The sequence below is a fragment of the Amphiura filiformis genome, chromosome 1, assembly GCF_039555335.1.
Source record: "Amphiura filiformis chromosome 1, Afil_fr2py, whole genome shotgun sequence".
In the NCBI taxonomy this organism is placed as follows: Eukaryota; Metazoa; Echinodermata; class Ophiuroidea; order Amphilepidida; family Amphiuridae; genus Amphiura; species Amphiura filiformis.
Window position 1 is genome coordinate 74,681,026 of NC_092628.1, and position 19,281 is coordinate 74,700,306.

General features: G+C 37.0%; 2 protein-coding genes across 2 annotated transcripts; one reads left to right on the forward strand and one right to left on the reverse strand.

Moving 5' to 3' along the window:
• Positions 1-29: 29 nt before the first annotated feature.
• LOC140153207 (guanine nucleotide exchange factor C9orf72-like) lies at positions 30-18,427 on the forward strand. The gene is made up of 11 exons (XM_072175894.1): positions 30-115; positions 5,878-8,443; positions 9,345-9,443; positions 9,931-9,992; positions 11,040-11,112; positions 11,889-12,005; positions 13,325-13,446; positions 14,126-14,200; positions 14,907-14,964; positions 16,294-16,403; positions 17,392-18,427. Exons 2-11 carry the CDS (start codon positions 7,241-7,243, stop codon positions 17,579-17,581), a joined length of 2,109 nt encoding a protein of 702 aa, XP_072031995.1. The 5' UTR covers positions 30-115; positions 5,878-7,240; the 3' UTR covers positions 17,582-18,427.
• Positions 2,682-3,080, reverse strand: LOC140162999 (craniofacial development protein 2-like). The gene has a single exon (XM_072186337.1). It carries the CDS (start codon positions 3,078-3,080, stop codon positions 2,682-2,684), a length of 399 nt encoding a protein of 132 aa, XP_072042438.1.
• Positions 18,428-19,281: the final 854 nt, after the last annotated feature.

The following is a 19,281-nucleotide window of genomic DNA, read 5'->3' on the forward strand; positions in this document are numbered from 1 at the left end:
TTCTATTTTAGAAACATAATTGATCATGGGTCATGGGGTCATCTCAGGTCAAATTATTTTCGATGCTGAAGTTCACGAAGGTGGGCGTTTTTCACCTAAAACACCTGAAAGCTATGTAAGATTTAAACGATTGAGTCAGTGTATGCATAATATTGTAAATAATAAATAAGCGAATGAAGAAAACAATTTAAATATGATTGAAAAAAGCGTTTAAATTGAACAAGTTTAAACTAAAGTGATAAGCTTTTGCAATGTTTGGTTTCATGCATGGTTTTAATGTTACAATAATAAACAATTGTACGGTACTCAAATAGGGGAATGCTGACAAGCGGTTAAAGACAGCTTTGCGTCCTATTGTTATTGCATTGGATTATAGAAGATTACCTCACGACCACAACACTTCCTATCAAGTCCAAAGAGCTTTATTGATGTGCAATTGTTCAGAGTTGACATGACACATGTCGATCGATCATCGATTCTCTGCATTCACAATAACTACTTCGGGCATACCAAATAACTTCTGTGTGGCCTATGTAGCTATGTATGAATGAGCCGACTGTTGCACAGAATATCCTTTACCAGACCGGGTTGGGCAGGGGATTTTTAATTAATAATGCTTTTCGATGTTTTACTGCCTTTGATAAAATAAATGAAAACGGCAAGAAGAAGTAGAAGAATAAATTCAAATAAAAAACAAACAGAACAACCGAAAACCTTGATATTAAAACGAAAAGAAGAAGAAGAAAAAACAAACAAACTATGATTAAAAGTTTCCGCACTAGTTGACAAATCCAAACTTTTTAGAGCCATGCCTACAGGACCTACGGTATTCGTATACTGCTGCCCAAAAACTAAATTAGAACTTATGATAAAAGTCAGAGAAAATGTTTTGTTAACCATGTTCACTTGTTGAACTTATGATTAAAATCTTATATACAAGTTACAGATAAAAACTTTTTCTATAATATTTCATAATAATTAATAGGCCTATAGGCCTAACACTTATTGATACTACTTGAATCTAGACCATGCAGGAACCCGTTCATACTGACAAAATTATCATTAAAAAAATCATTAAATCACTCATAGTCATAGGCCTACCTTAAAAACTATTCCATGTTTTTCAAAAATTCAAACGAATTAACAAAAAAAGTTGTTACATATCAATTAAATAAATAAATAAAGTTTAAATAGAGTATAATGTTGTTAAATAAATAGATGAATAAATGAATATTAAAATATTAAATAAGTAAATCGGAATACAAATAATAAATAATTAGTAATTGAATGAATCAGAATGAAATAAATAGGCCTAGGCCCCTACATAGGAATAAATAAATATATTTATAAAAATAATAAATTAGTAAATAAATGAATGAATATAATAATATCAGGATAATCATACGCCTATAACAAGAATATAAACAATTCTATTAATTATAGCCGTGACCCTGGCCTTGTCAGGTCACGTCTTCGGCCGCAAAGCTGTGCACTGTATATCCAGCTATATCCGGGACTTTCCGGGTATCGATTATAACGGTGTTGCTGTGAATGCTAGAACCATTAACAATCGATTGACTTGATGTATCTATAATCCAATGCAATAACAATAGGACGCAAAGCTGTCTTCAACCGCTTGTGAATGCTGTGGGTTTGTTCAGCTGTCAACTCTCACGCATTGGGTCACTTTCTCACGGTCTCACGCCAAGGTAGTATAATCTCACGCCTAGGTAGTCAATTTCACACAAAAAGCTGGTAAATGAGTAAATTCTCACGCATCATCAAAATAATTTGTTGTCCCTAACCCCCCCCACTTTCCAGATTCTTGCGGGCCGTGGCGCCAATATTCTCGGGTCAAAATGAACATTGTAGTCGGCAAATCCTGGTACGCTTTTGTCTCACGCCAAGCAATTCCAAAAAGTTGACAGCCCTGGTTTGTTTGTGGGTGGGTCCACGCAAAAACTCCGTCAGTTTCGATCCAAATGTCGTCAAATTCATACGGGAGGTCGAGGAATACACGAGAACGTGGTTAAACTCTATATTTGATTGCAAACGGTCAAGAATTGACTTCAAAATCGGTAAAAAAAAGGAAGGCAGCGTAATAGTACGGCACTATCATAAGGGTAGGCTACGGGAGGAAGGAAGCAAGCAAAAAGACGGGGTACGGTGTTATGGTTTTAGGGTCTTTACGTAATAAAATACCAATTTGGCGTTGTATTAAACGCCATTTACAGCCCATTCCCGCTTGTCCCTTCTCATACTTTTCTTGACTTCCTTGTCTTTGCTCTGGTATTCGTCTTTTAAGTTCTGTTTGATTCTGCTTGACTTTGTCTGTTCAATGTCTCTCTTCAGCTAATTTATCCTCTCTACTAAATCCCATGATTCCTTGCTGATCCATGGTTTCTTATCCTTCTTTTTGTACCCGAGAACCTATGCAGTTTCTTTGTAAGCATTCTTAAAATGTTGCCACTTCTTCTCTACACTAACACTCTCTTCTACATCCTCATAATCTTGGAGTACATCAAATCTATTTTTGAGTTCAATTTTGAAATTTGATCTGATGGTAGTCTGTTGGAGTTTGGTTGTATCAAATTTCCTTCTTGTCACTTATGGTTGTTGCTTTCTTTTCAACTTAATCTTGGGTTTGGTACGAACTAGTTGATGACTCCATCTGGAGAAACTCATGTTTGCTTGTGTATCTGTCGATGAGGAAAAATTGTTCCAGTAATCACAAGGTTATTTAGATTACAAAAGTCGACAAGCCTCTCTCCATTGTCATTCCTCACTCCTAGTCCATGTTTTCCCATGATGCTTTCACAGCCTTCATTATCCTCTCCAACCTTAGCATTAAGGTCTCCCATCACAATAAGTACGTCATGTTTGTGAATGCTATATACAATTGCTTGCAGTTGGTCATAAAAATTGTCTTTATCCTCTTCATTTGTTTCATTGGTGGGTGTATATACTTGAAGGATTGAGAATTTCAAAAATTTCGAAAAGAATCTTGCAAGACTTGCATAAATGATCCTATCGTTTATTGGTTTCCATTCTATCAATGCCTGCTCTGCCTTATTCGACATCATTATTGCAACTCCGTGTTGATGTAAATTATCTTCTCTCCCAGAAAAAATCACACTTTCTCCTGTGCTCAACTTGACCTTTCCATGCCCTGTCCATCTACACTCAACTTAACGGCGAGTACCCGCTAGTCCGAAGGACCGCTAGTCCGAAGGTTCGTTAGTCCGAAGGTTCGCTAGTCCGAACACGTATTGCAATGGAGGACGGACGGTCGCTAGTCCGAATTTGCAAAAGGTTCGCTAGTCCGAAAAAAGGTTCGCTAGTCCGAAGGTTCGCTAGTCCGAAGGTTCGCTAGTCCGAATTTATTAAAAGGTTCGCTAGTCCGAATTGTTAATCAGGTTCGCTAATCCGAATCAAAAAAAGGTGCTCTAGTCCGAATTTTAAATAAGGTCCGCTAGTCCGAATTTTATATAAGGTTAAGCTAGTCCGAATGATAAATAAGGCCAGCTAGTCCGAATTCTAAATAGGTCCGCTAGTCCGAATTTTCTTTAAAGAACCTGATCAGCGCCACCATACACCGGTCTCAAAATGTATTGGAGGTGTTTGCCTGAGTAGGTGCACACAGGTTCACAACATTGTTCATGTTTTGCATTGTTTCTTTAAAAGTAATGATGGCAAGTACATAAAAGTATACATTTTCAGAAAGGAAACAATGCAAATAACCCAATAAGTTTCCAAATCGATGAAAACTGTATATTTATGTTCTAAAGACACAAAAAGTATACATGGTATAGATGCTGTTTTTCTAAAGTATTTGAATATTTATTCCTTTTAAAAATTACTGATGTAGGTTTTGCAGATTGAATGAAATTGCAATCAAATATACACCATCGCCTCAATGGTAATGGAAATAATTCAAAACAACAACGAGAGCTAGGCCTATTATGAATGTCTAAAATACAAACTTTTCTATTTATTTTATTTCTTCATTGATTAAATCTTTCTCTATAAATCCTTTTTCCTTTAATTCATTCTTTCTTTCTTTCTTTCTTTCTTTCTTTCTTTCTTTCTTTCTTTCTTTCTTTCTTTCTTCCTTCCTTCCTTCCTTCCTTCCTTCCTTCCTTCCTTCCTTCCTTCCTTCCTTCCTTCCTTCCTTCCTTCCTTCCTTCCTTCCTTCCTTCCTTCCTTCCTTCCTTCCTTCCTTCCTTCCTTCCTTCCTTCCTTCCTTCTTTCCTTTCTTTCTTTCTTCCTTCTTTCCTTTCTTTCTTTCTTAAATTCGGACTAGCGGACCTTATTTAAAATTCGGACTAGCGAACCTTATTCATAATTCGGACTAGCGAACCCTAAATCAAATTCGAATTAGCGGACATGATTTTAAATTCGGACTAGCGAACCTTATATATAATTCGGACTAGCGAGCCTTATTTAAAATTCGGACTAGCGAACCTAGTTAAAAATTCGGACTAGCGGACCGTATTTAGAATTGAATAGAGAACCTTCGGACTAGCGGACCTTCGGACTAGCGAACCTTCGGACTAGCGAACCTTCGGACTGGCGGGCCTTCGGACTAGCGGGCTGTAACCAACTTAACTCCCAAGACATCAATGTCATATCTTTCCATCTGCTTTGCAAGCTGAGCAGATTTTCCAATGGTGTATAGTGTTATTACATTCCAACATCCTATGTTAGTGATTACTTTCGGCCTGGTTAACGACGTAGTCGGCCACTGAACGTCCTTTCGGCTTTGATTCAGAAGCCTCATGCTGTCCACACACATGATATTATCATCTTCTGGTATCTGGACCATCGCCTCACCAACTCCATTTCCAGTGTTAGCTGTATTTATAGTTTCTTTGATTCTTGCAGTTTCCGTAACAAAGTTTTGAACTGGACGGGTTGTTGGCCCACCGCAGTAGGTTTGTTTTCAGGGTTTTCCTTCCCTTAGCGATATCCTTGTTAGCCTAGAACCGCAAGGAACTTGTTTCCAGGGTGCACCAGCTTGGAGGTGAGGTTGACTTGAGTGTTCTAGGGTTCATCAGCAGACTACTGCTTTTCGCTTTTCACCCATATTGGGCTAGCTGACCTCAACATCGCTCGCTGTGATGCAAAGCGCTTGAGCACCCCTTACATGTACACAGGTACCCCCTACTCTAAAGTCCAACAGGATTGACTTTTGAAGAAAAGTTCTGGCACCACATCTTTGTTTCTGTTTCATTTCTTTTTCTTTATTTTTGTTCAGTGATTCAATACAAGTCTAGCTTTCTTTTAAACTGTAAGAAGCTTCTGTGCTCAATCACACTCGATGGTACCATTGGGGTATGGGAGAATCATCTTGGTCTTCCCCCTCCACCCCCTTTCCCAGTGTTCGAAATATGCCTCAAAAAGTTACAGGCCAGCCGGGCTTGACCTTAAAAAGTTACCGGCCAGCCGGACCGGCAACTATAGATGCCAGTCAGAAAAGTTACCGGCCAGGCCAAAAAGTTACAGGCCAATGGCCGGCTGACCGGCCCTATTTCGAACGCTGCCCTTTCCCATGCAATGGCAATATAAAATAAACCCTACAAGACAATTATAGTGCTAACTACTAGGGCCTTTTGATTGTGGCATGTAGAGTCTTACGAACATCGCATACACATTCAACTAATATTTCGATCATATGTATTAAAAGACAGGAAACATTGTTTTGTCACAAAGACAGCACCTTAACTCAAGCATTGATTTTGCATGGTATGAAACATGGTAAGTCAATTAACTAGTGGGCTGTATAATTATCTGAGACTCTGAGTTACAATGTACCTTCTAAAAATATGTTGCAGTGGTGTATAATTTATTTATTCTGTTTGATTCATCCTTGTTTAGGTTATGGAGTAGCCTTGTGTTGACACTGATAAACTTGGATGCAGTAAGATGACCAGCGCCCTCTACTACAATGCCATTGTACTCCAAGTGGATCGGCACTATCCTTGACAACGGTGCTCTCAAGTACATCTGTTTTAATCATATGATCACTACGTACATCCTCACCAGTTTGATGATGTGTTTGATGACATTGATAAATACTACTACTCCACGTTTGACTAACATTTCAATGTCGGCACTGTTATCATTGTTTATAGTAACTCTCGCCATCAAGTTTGCATTTCAAATGGCTCATGGATTTAAAATTCACTTTGACATCAATTGATGCTATGTTTGTACATTTGAATATGACATGCAGTACACAAGCAGCAAAGATCTAAAACGCAGCGCAAACCAGAATTAAATGCTTTCATGGATAAACAGCAAAGATCCTGAGAAGTCAAACTCTAGTTTTAATCCATCACCAAATGGGCTGATTTGTGAGACTTGTAACTATACTTACAAGATTGTTGGTCCAGTCCATGTTCAGGCATGCTCTTGGTGTACCTAGAGCTCACTGAGACAATTATAGATAGATTTGGCCTAAAACACATCTTCTTTAACTACGTCTTTTCCTCTTGTATGATCTCTGGTCTTGTCTTGTTTTTGATGACCATTGTGAACACCACCTCCCCACGCCTTACCATTGGTGCTATTATGTCCTTGTTGACCATCCTCATGGTCAGTCTTACCATTGAATGTGCCCATCAGATTATATTTTGGATGTACATCAGTCGTGCACCGTTTTCTCTGATAGAACCAGACCCGGTAGAATCACATCAGTTTGTACATGGACATCATTGACAACATCTTAAAAGATATTTGTGTATACTTCAACTTTCCAAAACAAAAGTGTCTTGCAGATGGACATCTTTATTCTGCCTTAACATTTCACTTAAAGATAGTGATGTGATAATAATCATCCAGATACTATGTGTCCAAACATTTGTAACACTCTATATTCCGAGACGGTAATAGACAAACTTGGACGTAGATTTGTTGTAATGAACTATTCCTTTTCCCTATTTATGGTCTTCATTTTAATGTTATTTTTATTCGCTATTGCAACAACATCGACTCGGTTGTCTGTGGCAGGACATTTGTGTTTTATGCTTACTGTCATTGCATCTATGATCATCGAATTTTCTCATCAGGTCACGTACTGGGTACATATGCATGAACGAAGGATATACTGTCAAGTTAAAAACTAATTGTGATGCAACTTTAAGCCAACTACTTGATGCTTTATAAGTTATACAGTTGGTTTCCTTGTGAAATTAAAACTTTTCTCATATGAAGTGCAGCTATCAATTCAGAGTTGAAAATGAGTGATACCAAAGAAGACAAGAGTGTGGAGGAACTGTTGCCTGTTGGCCAGTTTCTACCATCAGAGTTAATGAATGAAAATCCTGAAACTGAAACAAGAACTCCACATTCTCCACCAGTAACTTCAAATGGAGATGGGCATCCAAAAACACTATCTTCCCAATTGGAAGAAATTGATCCTATGAATGTGAACTTGACTCCCACCGAAGCTGACCAACAGTCTTCCAAAACTCATCAAGATGGGGCTGATGACAAATCAGACTCTTCCACTGAATATCAAGACACTATTAATAATGGTAGCAACAACACCAGTGGGTGTGTGGAAGAGGTGCCTTATAATAAGGATGGTGGATTAGACTCTTCTCAAGAGACTGCGAATGGTTTGCTTGAAGGTGAAAACACTACTGTGCTTGCAAATGAATCTGTCGCAGAGTCTCCCAATGAAGGAGATGGTACATCAGACTCTGCTTATCAAGACACTACTAGTGATTGTGATAACAAAGATGCAAACACTACTTTGCATGCAAATGGATCCGTTGATGAACACATGGCTAATACTGAAATGGACAGATCAGACTCCTCTACGCAATATCAGGACACTGCTGAATCTCATGAAGAAGTAAATGAAACTCTACATAATAAAGAATCTGTTGAAGAGACTCTTAATGAAAGAGATGAAAATTTAGTCACCACCCCCACTTCACAGTATCCTATGTTTAGCTCACACACAAGTCCTGAGAAGGTATCTCCAGTGTCATTGAATTTTGAATTTGACAGACCCAGAGACACTTGCATCAAAATTGTTCTACCCAACACACATGACTGTCCAGTATATGCCCTTGTGCTGTGCTCATGGGATAACATCCTAGGTCCAAATGCTCAATATGTCTGGGGAACGGAACAAAAGCATGGTTTCACCCCAGATATGTTAAATTATCTATCCACTCACACCCTAACATCAAGCGATCAGCCGGAGAATACAGTGGACACAAAGATGTTAATTCTGAAAGAACGAGGGATCTTAGTAACATCGTTTTTGTTCAGTGGGTACGACGGAATTGAAAAGACAGTGTTTTCATTGTCTTTGATAGTGCCTTATGTGGAATGCCAATGGTATTTACCATTGCATGAATTCTGTGTGTCAAGACTGAGCATGATGATTGGAAAGCTGCGTGTATTACAGGATAAACACAAAGAGGAGGTGAGTTTACAGAAACATGGCTTAAAGTTTGCACTGTTAAAAATCTGCTTCACAATTGGCATAAATGGGTCTGCTCTGGTTTATTAATATGTAATATCTCATACTATTACATGTTCCAGTATCTACTGCCTGTGTTTACAAGTTGAGCCTTATTTGCAAATTCAACTGCCTTTGTCATATGAGAATAAAGTTTGTACTTGTAATCTTACATGTTTTTATTTGCACATATTTATATACTTAAAGGGGGATTTCGTGATCCTAGCATCCTCTTTTTATGACATTTTTCAGTAGATATGTCCACAAAAAAGTTTATTCCCAAAATTTCAGTTGATTCCAATTTTGCGTTTGCACTGCTCCATAGGCCACTATTGTAATTTTGTTCTGGTATACCAGAACGAAATTCAAATTTGGCGATATTTTTGCTAAACAAATTAATCTAAAAGAAATATTTGGTACATTATAAACATTATGTAGCCAGAGGTATCCAGTGGTATAAAAATCTGAACTTTTTTGAGAAAAGTGGGGGGATGATGCTGTGGATCACGAAATGCCCTTTTAATACAAAAATTATGTCAAAATCCAAATTTTGAAATCACTGACTGACATTTCAAAGCTTATAAGAGGGACATATGTAAGAGAAATAGGACAAGATAATCTATTGTTGGGCTAAATTTAATATTTCTAAAACATGTTAGATATTTTTGTTTTGTATTAAATGTTAATTAAAGCCTTTGAGCAGCACAGGAGTCATTAAAATAACACTTGTGACAGATGTTATTAAAATAACTCATGTGACAGGAGTTATTAAAATGACTCATGTGTTGCAAGTTAAACAAGTGATTTTCTTTGTTACTGATCTAATACCCATTTTGGCTTTTTTCTTTCCACTTCAAACTTACAGGTTGGGGAACTTGCAATCAAGTCCTTCAATGAAGATGTGCCTAAATTCATAGGTGTCCTCACTTTACTTAAGACATCAAGCCCTGGACCAACAATACAGGTGAGTAATTAAATGAATTTATTAAGTGCTTTCATATGATACAATATTATCCCAAATCTTGGGTAAAATCTAAATACAAACAAAACATATCAAGACAAAAGTGAGGTGGACCTTACCATCCTTCTGTCAACCGACAGTCTAGCCTACAACATTTGCTTGTAGTTCCAAAGTGATCCTCAAAGACATACAATCATACATGGATCATGCTTTCTCTGTTGCAGCACCAAAGCTTTGGAACAGCTTGGCGATACCTCTACGGAATGCCCAAACAGTTAACCAAGTCTCTTTTGAAGACCCACCTCAAGACATCTAGTTTTTATTCATTATGTTGTAATTTTAAGGGTGATCTGTAATATTTAATTTTATGTTTATAAATGTTGGTGTGTAAACACATTCAGGAAACATATCACTTCCATTTGTAACACATTATATGAGTTCATATTATTATTATTGAATTAACTCAAGTTACCGTATCTTATATTTTCAGTTGAGTGATACAGTGTTTGCTGCCGGACTAGACAACACTTTAGATGTGCAATTCACTAGATTGTAAGTGAGACAAAATAAATATGTTTTTAAATCATAAATATTTAAATGGTAGTAGTAGCTTTTCTTCCCAATTGTCACTTTTGACTTAATGAAAGCAAATATATAAAAGTCATGTCATAGTATTAAGGCGGCTCGGCAGGGAGCATGACCTTGCGGTGTTGGCACTCAAATATTGAGATAAATAAAGGTGTCACAAAGAGAAATGGCATGGGTTCTATAAAGGTGATCCCAAGGCTTGATTATAAGGGGTGTAATTTCCACCCCTAGTGCATAATTTTTCTTGGGAGGGGGAAAACAGCTAAAACTTTTGTTTTGATATATATTGGCTTTAACCCAAGAACCGCAAGACCTTTGGAAATATCAGGGATGTAACTCTTCAGGAAATTTCCTGATTTCAGGACATTTTGCTTGGATCTTCCTATAGGCAAATACACATTTTCAGGAAATGTTAAAGCAGTTTCAGGAAATTATGTCAGTGCTTGTTTTCATCCCTGAAATATAAATTCGATTATTGGCTTCCTTTACTCATTTCCTATAAGGCCAATGTATTAATATTAAGAAGTGCACTGCAGTTTTTTTAAATGGAAAAAAAGCTCCTGCCATCCTTCTCACCTTAATATCATAGTGATCCTAGTAGATCAGTATAAAGTGATCACTGATCGCGGGTATGTCAAGAACTTCAGATGATGTCAATTACATCTCAAAAGTTCTATTCATGGTGCAACTTTAGAAATGCATACTGAGTGTAAAGTTTCAACTAAGTGAAAAGGTTGATAACACAGGTATGGTTCTGGTATGTCTGGAGTTTTTTCTCAGAGTTATCTGCCAATGCATGTTATGTTTCCATTGTGGTTTCATGTCGGATTGTGCTAGTGTGTGATGCATGATTCCTCTTTCCCCTGAATATTGTTATATTATTTTAACGATTAATCATCATTAATTTGATCTTGTGCGCTAGTTTGTAATGTTTCTGTGTTCCTGTGTATGATGCGTAAACCTCTTCCTCTGTTTTAAACTGAATATGTTTTTTGATGGTTCCTTGAACAGAGCTATAGCTTCCCATCTTCAGACATGTGGTTGTACAATAGTGATTGGCAATTCTGTCTCTGATATAAACATGGTAAGTAGACCAGAAAGCAAGGCTTTACTTTTTACTGCAGTTTCCTGCAATGGCTTTACGTTATGTAGTCTCAATGTGTTTAAAGCCAAAGCTATCACACAATGCTTATCAAAATGTGCATGAATTGTGTGCTTTCACATTTACCTGAAAAATATGATTTTTGCACTTTGGAGAGGTGCAGAGTAAGAATTGCAGTTTTGTCTTGTGCATTTCATGGAATGATATATGCTCATTGTAAAGTGTCAAGGTAGTCCTTTCCTGATATTATACAAGGAGGTAAATATTAATATAATTGTGAAATTAAAAGCATTGAACATGTAAAGAAAGAAGATAAGAGGGAAAAGCATTGAGTAGTAACAATCAATATATCAGATATGGAGCCAAAGTTTAGACACTGCAAAATATGGACAGTTTTGTCAAGACTTTCATAATTGCATAATTTTCCAATACCCCACCCCGATATTCAGTGGGGATACATTGTATTCTGGTTTTTTAAAAGTCTCAGTGGCATTTTGCTGTTACTACAGAGTGTCTTTTGGATCTATATCACTAAAAGAACATATCATTGATCTAGACTATGCAGCATTTCTATCCCAACATATTTATTTTGGGGCTTTTTTTTTTATTGAAAATAAGTAAATTTGATTTGAATTGAAGTTGTATGCTACTCTAGTAATGTAATACAATAGAGATTCCATTTCACGTCATAAGATATTGATTATATACGTATATAATGTGCAGATGTATATCTTATGTACTGTATTATGTTTTGACAGATGATCAGTACTCTAGCCATGTTCCTGTCTCCAGGGGAAAGAAGGGGCTGTATATATTTGACAGAAGAAGAAGAAAGATTATATGAGAAAGATCTGTATCTGCAAGGCTTTCTTAAGGTAAGGGTCAATATTTAGAGACTGCCAATAATAAGTCTTTGTGTCAAGCAGGGTACATATAGATGCTGGAACTATACTCTGATCAGCTCGTAATACGCAAATTGCACTTTGTGTATTGCACGACTGATGTGCCCTTGTGTGAATTTATGAGTGCGTAAGTTGGGACTTTATTGACTTGCACAGTAACAAAAACCGAATGATTGTCGCTTATTAAGGGGGGTCGATCTTTTGTGCGTAATTATAGAGGGCCAGGGGATTCACTCTATCATTAAAAAAATTATTTGAAGAAGTCAAAGAGCCCTAGGAATAAAAACTGTAGTGTAATTCACGCCAGATACAATTTCTTTATACGACAAAAATTAATTTTTGTAATCGATCAATAAACAAACGTTTTATATCAATTTTAAATTTAGCCTGAATCCGTAAATATGGTACCTCTCACCCTTTTTTAGGTCAAGGCTATTTTTACCATTATGCAGCGAACCATTGTTGAAGCTATTTCACATACATGTACAAAACATTCTAGAGAAAAAAGAAGGACATATAGTGTTGAAATTTTTTTTTTGTTGATTTCGAATGATAATGTCATGAAGTCGTAAATTTTAAGGTCAAATTCCTAAAACCAAAACAAAACATTGCGACGCAGATAATTCCCGACTTACGCAATTTCATCATCACATCAGTGTCTTTATTATTTGTTTGAAACTTTTCCTAAACGTTCGTGCTATTTATGCATAAAACGGCTAATCTATCTTTACAAAACGCGTCTTTTTTTAGTAAACAAAAGGCTAAAGATGGCATTATGAGATTTATCTTTTATCATTACGCTCCTCTGCTGAACTGCCACGGTGGCCGAGTGGTAAAGCGCTAGACGCGTAATCGAAGGAAGTTTAGAATCGCTGGTTCGAGTCCCAACGAAGCCTGTGGAAACTTCAAAATTCATGATCGCATTCCGAAATGAGTCACTTGTCGGTAAATCATGTCTAGTATCCTTAAGAGCTGATCATAGTATAGTGAAATATACACCCATACCACTACCAAATTCAAGGTGAAACAAAGGTACTGATTTAAAAACAAACTTGATTGATTATGCACCTGCATAAGTATCCTCTGGACTTAATGAAAGCCTGTCAGGAAAGTTGTGAATCATAGCAACTGGGCCATTGGGCAAGTTGATCAAAGTAGTCAAGCACAAGTCCTGATCAAACCAATTGAAGTCAAATCATATCAGTTAGTAGAATATTCTGACTAGAATAAAGTACCCATCCCAAATTGCTCAGGTTTTGTACTTTTACAGAAGCATATTTTTCATGTTGTAGGACCACATCAACTTGTCTGAATGTATGCGTGAGGTGATGGTCAGCTCATATCCCAGTACTCTTGTTGACATGGTAACGCTTGAAGTCCGTCAGATGTTGCCTTATAATGAGCATGCCTACTGGTAAGTCCGTCAATTTATAATTGAAAAAACATATCATTTCATATATACATTCTAAGAATATTGTTGGTTTGCACACTAGTGGTGCTGTTGTATTGTGCCCTTTGACAAGACCCTTACCTCTGTTGCTTCTCCTCACCCAAGTGTATAAATGGGTACCAGCATAATAGTGCTGGTTAAGTTGAAACATACTCCTTGTGCCCCCTCAAGTAATTTTGAGGACTCTGGTCCACATGCCAAGGAAACAGGGATGGACACTTTGGTTTGTGGGCAGTGCTCTAGCATGACTTTTACCTTGACCCAGTGGTACCTAAACATATTTTACTTCACAGTGTTCATTCAAGCCAATATTTATCTTAACTTCAGAATCGTTAACAAGAATGGGAATGAAGGAAATTGTTTCATTGTGGTCCCCCTTGAATAATTGTGTGAGTAGGTTGAAATCACAACAAACATGAAATACGTTGTGAAAACAAATAATAATTTTGACTTATTGCAAGTGATTTCCCAGGAGTTGCAGAGCTACCAACCTTAATGTACATGTACATAAACCTAAGCAGAGGATACACCAATGGTTACAGAAACATATATTTGGGACAAAGTCTGTATTTTTCTTAGCAGTTTTGAAGACACTATATTTTTTGCCTAAACTAAAGTAGACCGTCATTTTGGTTCATTTCAGGCGACATGAGGTACTATGTCATGAATTACAAAGCCTATGGCTGGATAGTCAGGAACCTATGGTGTATCTTCCAATGTAAGTATTCTACATAAGGCCAAAAAAATGATTTCCTTGCCCTTCACCAAAATCAGGGTCGGCCCATTTAAAAAAGTATCTTTTTTTTTAGTTTTTAGTTTATAATTTTAATGGATTTTATTACTTTTTCTGTGTCTAAATTTCATTCCAAAGCTAAGTTTGCCAACAACATCTTTATTAAGAAAAAATTCATTACTGTAAACTCATTATAACATTTATAACTGTCCATTCCTGCATCAATGTTTTCTATAAACTTGGCATCTTATGCCTGTAAGTATGCAGCCGTTCTAATTGAATCCACCTCTGTGGTGTATCTTGCGTATTGAAGGTCTGAAGTGAATTGATGTATCTTTCCACATGACCAATGTTCATTGCCCACAGGCCTATACAGTAGTGAGTCATTAAAAAATATATATATATATTTCCGACCGACCCACCCACCCCAAAAATCCCACCGGAGGGCAAGCAAATAAATTCTTTTGGTCCAATGTCATGATTTACCAAACCTATTATTGGAATTATGAACCCAGCAACACATTGTAGCATTTGAAGGCAAACTTACTTATAATATTATAGAACCGTTATGATCAGATAGCAGTCTGACCTGCCATATGACATGTAAACTATGACACTAATGTAGTAGATTATGAACCCACTAATGTTTACTTGAATAAGACATATTCCTATTTCTCTCCATTTTCTACAGTGTGACCTTCCAAAACAAATGTGAAACCGAGACTTTAGTACAAAACTTCCAAAGAGAGGTAAGATTGTCAATATTTGTTTTACACACTGAGCAGTCTATAGTATCGAATTGATTAATTCGAATTGAACAATTCATCGAGTGGCCATGGGCAGCGCCATTAGACATGTTACAAGACTACCAAGTGACAGGTGATGGACCGTATACATACAAAAGAATAGGCACTTTTTTGATAATTTTCATCAAGGTTACTCAAAACTTACCTAGCTAATTTATTATACATCAGGGGTCTCTGCCTTTTTAATATGTTATGAAAAACTTAATTTAAAAAAAATCTACAGACGGAAATAAAAATCCATCGACGGATAGTCTTCTTATGCTCTCACAAACTTAGAAAAAAATCTGGAAAATCCAAAATTTTGGTCTAAAAAATGCCCAAGGTTACTGCTGTCCCATTCAAAAGTACAGGAAGACCACCTACAGCGTTGAGGTCAACTTTCTAGACTTCCTGTCTACTGGCAGTAATGGCTACTACCCAGTGCTAACATCAATGAATTGTTAAATTCGAATTAATCAATTCGATATTATAGACTGCTGAGACTGATAGGGTTTGTGACACAGCCAATTCAAACACCAGTTAATGTGGGCTCCTACAAATGTGTTTTAAAGAGGCATGGTCCGATTTGTCATGCTTTGTTTTCTATCTTAGATTGAGGCCTACCATTAAAACATTATGTTTCCAAATTTTGAGTTGCATTGCTTCAGCGGTTTTGATATGAGAAGTAGAAATGTGTATAACAATGCCCCATATAGGATGGTACATACACTTCTGGTGTGGTAACCACAAATCACTACGTTTTTGTTCACACCATTTAATGAAACGTATGTTGAGCGTTAAATTTCCTTGGGATAAAGAAAAAAATATGAGCTTTCTTCTGATACCAAATCTCAGTTTTGATGAATAAAAATGGGGGATGAGGCTGTCGATCAGGTCACAGACCTTTCAAAACCGGTTGTGGTTTTGTAATATCTTCACTGCACTAATTACACTGCCTTTCTTCTGAAAACACCATCTCAATTTATTAGATTATAAAGGTAACATGACTATCATTGCATGCCATGTGTTTGTTGGTGTGTGCTGGGGGGGGCACTCAGGTATGATAGTGTACACCTGCATTTTTTTTCAACATGATTTACCCAAGAGGAGCAGCATGCACCCTCCCATTCCCCTTCAAAATGTGATAAAGAATGGGCACCCCAGGTTGTGAGTATGGTTCCGGGCCGGGGATACCTTTTTTTTTCATAATGAAGCTGTTATCAGTTCATTTCATGTTTTTAATGTGAACCTAATGATGCTTAAGTTTCATTTCATATATTTGCTTGTAATCAGATCAATCTTCTCCATCCACGTAGCGGAGTACGTGAAGCATACATCGAGCAATTTCAGAGGCTACTGGATAGGAAAGCTGTTGGACTTATCAAATATGTGGAAGAAGAAACGTAAGTTTGATATAAATACTACATTGAAGTGAACAGTGAATCCCTGGATGAATGGTGACAGACAGCAGGAAAAAATTTAGTCCTTCCAGATATGTGGTAGTTGATAGTGGATGCCCTTTTCTTGATGGACATGCAGTTGTTTCAACCTTACCCAGCCAGATTTCCCAAGGACTCATCACTCACACCCCTTTCCTGTAATGTTGAGGTGTGTCACAGTCAGTTGATAAACAGTGCTATAATTTGAAGGAAAAAGGTGCTAAGGTAGTATCTGGGAGGCCACCTGTGAGAGAATAAAATGGTTGCAGCTGCCTTTCACAAGAACGGGAGCTATACCTGATGAAGTGTGAGTCACCAGATTAACAGTAGTATGTTGGGCATAGGAAGGAGCAGTCTGCCCCCACTCTTATTGATTACAGAGTTGCATTTAAACTGGTTGATTGATTGCACTTTGGTTGGTGTTATTTGTAATGACAAGCAGGGCAAGGAATGAGGCCATGATGCATTCTTTTTTGATTATAATTTATATCTCCTGCAGTTTTAAGTAGGAGTATTATTAACAGTAATGCTGGTATCAATTACATAGTTTCAGAACTATCTGCTGTAGTCAAGCATTCCTTCATGTGGGTATAATGTTTTTTGCCTCAATAAATGAGATCAGATGAAGGCAAACATTTAGCAAGGCCAGATGCAACTAGCAAGACCAACCTTGATATCACATAGTACATATACAGCCAAAGTACATCCAATTTGTGTCCTCGTGATGAAGTTGCCAACTTAATTCCAGTGTGTAATTTTAATTTAGTTTGTTGTAATAATCTGCTGAATGACTAGTCCACACCAAGATAAAAGTCATAACTTAATGATTGACTCCATCAGATGTATCAGATGTATAAAGATAAAAGTCATAACTTAATGATTGACTACATCAGATGTATCAGATGTATATAGTTGACCAAAACTTCTCCTTCCCTGTTTCTTTCTTTTTCAGAATGAGGGGCAGTAAAACCAGTCGTATCACCATCAAGAAACTCAAACATGACTTGGACCTCAATCCTGAGGGTAACTTCCGCATTATTTTGGCAAGAGCAGAAAAACTGAAACCTGGCATCTTTACTATAGTATGTGGCAACCCAGCTCAAATGAAAGACCCATCTTTACAAGAACTACCAATGACCTAAGTCTGGTCCCATTATTGAATTCCCCTGTGACTGAAAATGGTAGTTTGTGTACCAGCAAATGTGAAGCCTGCCTGTTTTTTGCTTTTAACATTCTTGCCCAAGTAGTAGATGACAATATGCTGATTATTGTATAAAATTGATGTTACAGGTCCTGAGATACATTATTTGTGCACTGCAGAAAAGCGTAGCTCAAAATTGATTCAAAACAAGCAACTCCTTGTGTTTAATCTCTGATGTCACCTTTAATATGACAGAGTACATCGGGTGAGACTGTTGCCTCAATTTCAGTATGTATCAATGCTATCCAAGAGGGTGTTTTATAAATGAGTTGATGTGTGTTTATATTTGGTATGCCTTCTGCTGATAAAAAGGTGCAGGGCAAAAGACCCTATAGTCTACATATAGGAAGTTGATTTAATTTTGGTTTTAAAGCTAATAATACCAAAAATGTTATCAAACTTCTCGAAATAGATTCATCAGGATTTTGAAGTAAATTATGTTCTTAGTTTATGGAGACAAATCCAAAATTTCTACTAACTTTAGTTTTGTCACCCAGCTCGAATGACTTCTTCAGTAATACAGTTTTTTCCTGCAAGACTTCTCATCCCTAGGGTGCCCAGTTCTCAACAGCGGATCATATAATGTGACTTAGAGAATATATCCCTTCATCACGATTTAGCACTCATCTCCTGCCCCCTCTTTCTGATCCATAATACCTCATGTATCCACCTTGTGTGTTTATTTGAGTCCTTTGGATTTGGAATTGTCTACATAAACTGAGAACTTACTGTTATCAAACTTGCTTCCATTTGTTACAAGCTAAATAATACCACCAAACTAGGTTTTGCAAGTTGGGATTTGGAAAGATTTTGCATTGTCTGCCATGAGCCGTGTATATGTGCTTTGTGTTAAACAACGGAAGGCATCCTGAATGTAAATATCATAAGGCAACCCAGACTATTTTTCAAAAGGATGTGGATAAAAACATTCATATTGAATACTTAAATCTAGTGTGGGCTCTAACATGTATAGAAGATTGAATGTACTGTACACAAATGCATGGCTTTGTCTAAAGTAATTGGTATACTGTTGGCTTGATCTTGCCAATAAAATGGATCAGATTTTTGTACATTCTGATTCTAGTTGGTTCTTCTCCCTGTTTTGAGTTCTGACCTGCTTGCAATGGCAACTTGGACTTTATAGCAATAGCTGGCCCGCATGCCAAATGCTGACCGGACAATTGACCAATTGAACAGCTCCAGTGTGCACATTAAACATGGCATACATAAGGTGTGTCTGACTCTCAAGCACAGATGTTTGAAATGAATTTGTCCCTCTGTGGCCCCCTGCTTTAAAGCAAATCTATTCTTAACTATCGATGATCAGTGCATGTTATGTTGTGCCTGATTTGACCTAGAATATGGGTATTATTATATGAGTTTGGTGTATACGCACCCATAAAAGGTATTTTCTCACTGCAGTAATTTTATTACCCATATACTTAATAAATAAAGGGTAATGCAGTATCTTTTACACCTAAATAATGTGTCTGAGGCAGAAAAATGTAAACATATTTACTGCGGAGTACTCATTGTTTAGGTGTAAAAGATGACCTTTATTTCTGTTCTATTACCACAAAATAGTGCGATTTAAAGAGAAAATATCACTTTTGCCCAAGTGACAGTGCGTATCACAGATAT

Coding starts and splice junctions, on each gene's coding strand:
- LOC140162999 (XM_072186337.1), bottom strand. CDS start 3,080: ATGTCGAATAAGGCAGAGCAGGCATTGATAGAATGGAAACCAATAAAC.
- LOC140153207 (XM_072175894.1), top strand. CDS start 7,241: ATGAGTGATACCAAAGAAGACAAGAGTGTGGAGGAACTGTTGCCTGTT. Junction 12,006..13,324: donor ATCTGCAAGGCTTTCTTAAG/GTAAGGGTCAAT, acceptor TTCATGTTGTAG/GACCACATCAACTTGTCTGA. Junction 14,201..14,906: donor CCTATGGTGTATCTTCCAAT/GTAAGTATTCTA, acceptor CATTTTCTACAG/TGTGACCTTCCAAAACAAAT.